Source organism: Mandrillus leucophaeus, unplaced genomic scaffold (genome assembly GCF_000951045.1).
Source record: "Mandrillus leucophaeus isolate KB7577 unplaced genomic scaffold, Mleu.le_1.0 Scaffold59, whole genome shotgun sequence".
NCBI classification, from domain to species: domain Eukaryota; kingdom Metazoa; phylum Chordata; class Mammalia; order Primates; family Cercopithecidae; genus Mandrillus; species Mandrillus leucophaeus.
Genome location: NW_012106363.1, coordinates 4,059,125 through 4,062,489, shown reverse-complemented (window position 1 = coordinate 4,062,489; position 3,365 = coordinate 4,059,125). Strand labels below are relative to the sequence as shown.

Here is a 3,365-nt window from a genome sequence, read left to right as displayed (position 1 = left end):
ACTCAAAGGAATCTCAAGTCCTGTTCCTCCAGGAAGCCCTCCTTGACTACAAACATATCTGGACTAAGCACTCCCATCAAAAGACAAAGTTGTGTGTGCTCCCAGGCCTCTGAGGAGGAAGCATAATTTATCCTACTTGCCTTTTCCAAAGGATAAAGGGAATGGCAGTGCTCAGGGCTCCCAGGAAGGAAGCCTAGTCTCTCTCCTTCCTGGAGGGTATTCTACTTTCACAGTCTATTTGTAGATCCAAAGAGGGCCATGATTTTAACTGCAGCAAATTCTTGTTGGTTCAAGGTGGGGTATTCCCATGAGAATTCCCCTTCTTTAAACTTCGCCAGATATTTGGCTCCATCTCATCCCTTGGCTGTCTGTTCACTGGCCCTCATAGAACTGGAATCCAGACTCATAGAGGCCAAATCTTGTCCTCATTTCCTTATTCTTCATTCCAACATGCCAAGAACAGTACTGGGCATTCAAACATTCACTAACGACATTTGAAAATGGATCGCATTAACAAAATAAATAAAGGAAAGAAACTGACATGATGTGGTCAAAAGAAGTACGAAGCACTTTCACGTGTCATTTGGCCATCATGCCACCTACACGGAGGCAGACCAGGCACTCTCCACCCAGTTTGCAAAGGAAGAGCTGAATTGCCCGATGTCCCCCAGGATGAAGGGCTGACTCAGACCCTCACGTCCTGGCCACCCTGTTTCTGCCTATCTCGAAATAACTCATTTGCTCTGAAGATGAACAAGAGTGTGTTTAAACTGCATGAAAAGGGAGATTTGACTCTTAACAACTTAGCTGCTAAGAATGAAGTCCTGAATCAGATTAAGAAATGTCTGTATAATTTAACATATGAGAGGGGTTCCTGCTCAGTCCGATGCTAGCTTATCCAAAAACTGATAAATGAACTGGATGATCTGCAGAGATTCTTTCCAAGCTTGGGATTCTTAATGAAAAGGCTGTCTTAATGAAAATACTGAAGGAGAGGAAGCTGGCTCCCCAGTCCTTGAATGGGCACACTGAAATCCCAGACGGGGCTGCTGGCAAGCAAGAATTCCCCATTATCTGAGAACTTCCCATTCCTATGGCTCCAGCGGGATCTATTCTGGCTCAGTGTACTTTTTGGCCACTTCTTTGGGAAATACAAACTCAATAGAATGTTGGCCTTGGTTTAATTTTAGCAAGGTAAATCTCATTTATTTATTTTTTTTGAGACGGAGTCTCGCTTGTTGCCCAGGCTGGAGTGCAATGGCGCGATCTCAGCTCACTGCAACCTCGCCCTCCGGGGTTCAAGCGATTCTCCTGCCTCAGCCTCCTGAGTAGCTGGGATTACAGGGGCCCACCACCACGCCCAGCTAATTTTTGTATTTTTAGTAGAGATGTGGTTTTGCCATGTTAGCCAGGCTAGTTTCGCGCTCTTGACCTCAGGTGATCCGCCTGCCTAGGCCTCCCAAAGTGCTGAGATTATAGGTGTGAGTCACTGCGCCCAGCCTAAATCTTAATTTTTTAAAAAGCTAGAATAAACTCTAAAGTCAGCTGTTGATTACACCAACACAAATACTCAAAGCTAAACTGAAAAACCCAGATTGACTTCTCTCTTCCACCAGGCAGGTGGAATGCAAACTCATTTCCGTGTATGTTTACAAAGAAAAACAGGGTGGTAAATTAGCAGGGTGTGGTGGCAGGCACCTGTAATCCCAGCCACTTGGGAGGATGAGGCACGAAAATCACTTGAACCCGGGAGGCAGAGGTTGCAGTGAGCCAAGATCGCACCACTGCACTCCAGCCTGGGTGACAAAAGGAGACTCTGTCTCAGGAAGATAAGACATTACGTGGATAATATGTACAACCAAAACCCAAGACAAATTATCGCAATGATTTGAGGAAGACCAAAGGCCTCCTCAGCCAGCTTTCCCACCCCATCCTTATCCCTTATCCCATCAGGAGAGAGCTTCATTACCTGGGTGGCCTTGTCATTGGTGCAGCAGGTGAAGGCCCCATCAGCATCTCGTGGCCACTGGCCCAGAAGGTAGGAGCTGAGGATGGTGTCCAGGGAGAATGTACGCCGGACCTGAAGTGGCTGAGGCCTAGACACTGACTTTTCTGGGGCCACCGAGCATGGGACGCTGGCTACAAGAGAACACAGCCCGCACACCTTGCCATCAGCATGGAGGAAGGAGACGTGGCAATCACCTTCCTCCTCTAAGAGATGTGGCCTGCCTGCCTAGTCTTCACTCATACCCACCACTGTCCTAAAAGAATTTGAAGCAGCCTGAAACAGCACATATGGTCTGACAAGAGCTTTCCTGACCTACTCAGCCAGCTTTTATCATGGGAAACAATTTATACCATTTTACTTTGGACTTGGACATTACTTTATAAATGTCCTCTATCCTTTTCCTACCCCTAATGGACTATGAACCATGAACTCCTAGATCTCCACACTGAGTTTCCTGAGAGCAGCACTGTTTCCCATCATTAAAGATAAAACTCTAAGTGGATAAAAAACAAATTTTCTTCTGTCTTTTATCTCCTGCCCTTCTTCCTCCAGCACCTTTGCAGGGCTTAGGCGCTGCACAAATTCATCCCCTTAACTGAAGGCCTCCTGCTCCTCTTCATACTTCCTTCAGGACTGGTTAGCTCCCTGGGGAACCCCGGTGGCTGACATATTGGAACTACTTTCAATTATCGAGGATTGAGGAATCTAGTTTACGGAAATATCCAAATTTTTTGGTTGTCTCCTCTGTCTTTGATTTCTATATAAATGGGACAAAAATAAAGCAATTATAAATCCATTCATAGGTGGTGGCTCACGCTTGTAATCCCAGCACTATGGGAGGCAGGCAGGTCACTTGAGGTCAGGAGTTTGAGACCAGCCTGGCTAACATTGTGAAACCCCGTCTCTACCAAAAATACAAAAATTAGCCAGGAGTAGTGGCAGGTGCCTGTAATCCCAGCTACTCAGGAGGCTGAGGCACGAGAATTGGTTGAACCTGGGAGGTGGAAGCTGCAGTGAGCCAAGATTGCACCACTGCACTCCAGCCTGGGTAACAGAGGAAGACTCTGTCTCAAAAAATAAATAAAATAAATAAATCCATTCATTTATTTTTACTTTGGTTAAAGCTTTCTAGAAGGAGGTAAAAGTTGAAACTGTGGATAAAAATGTAAGCGTACTGGAATCATTTGGAAGTTGCAATCATCTAAGTTGACCCTGTTTTCCATGGCCACATTCAAAACACTCTACTATCTTAAGATCTATGGCCGGCCGGGCGCGGTGGCTCAAGCCTGTAATCCCAGCACTTTGGGAGGCCGAGACGGGCGGATCACGAGGTCAGGAGATCGAGACCATCCTGGCT

General features: G+C 46.3%; 1 protein-coding gene across 1 annotated transcript in view; it reads right to left on the bottom strand.

Moving 5' to 3' along the window:
* FAM117A (family with sequence similarity 117, member A) overlaps positions 1-3,365 on the bottom strand; it is a 49,242-nt gene that overhangs the window by 20,812 nt on the left and 25,065 nt on the right. The window contains exon 3 of the mRNA XM_011999379.1: positions 1,970-2,139. Within this exon, the coding sequence (XP_011854769.1) occupies positions 1,970-2,139 (170 nt within the window). The remainder of the gene's footprint in view (positions 1-1,969; positions 2,140-3,365) is intronic.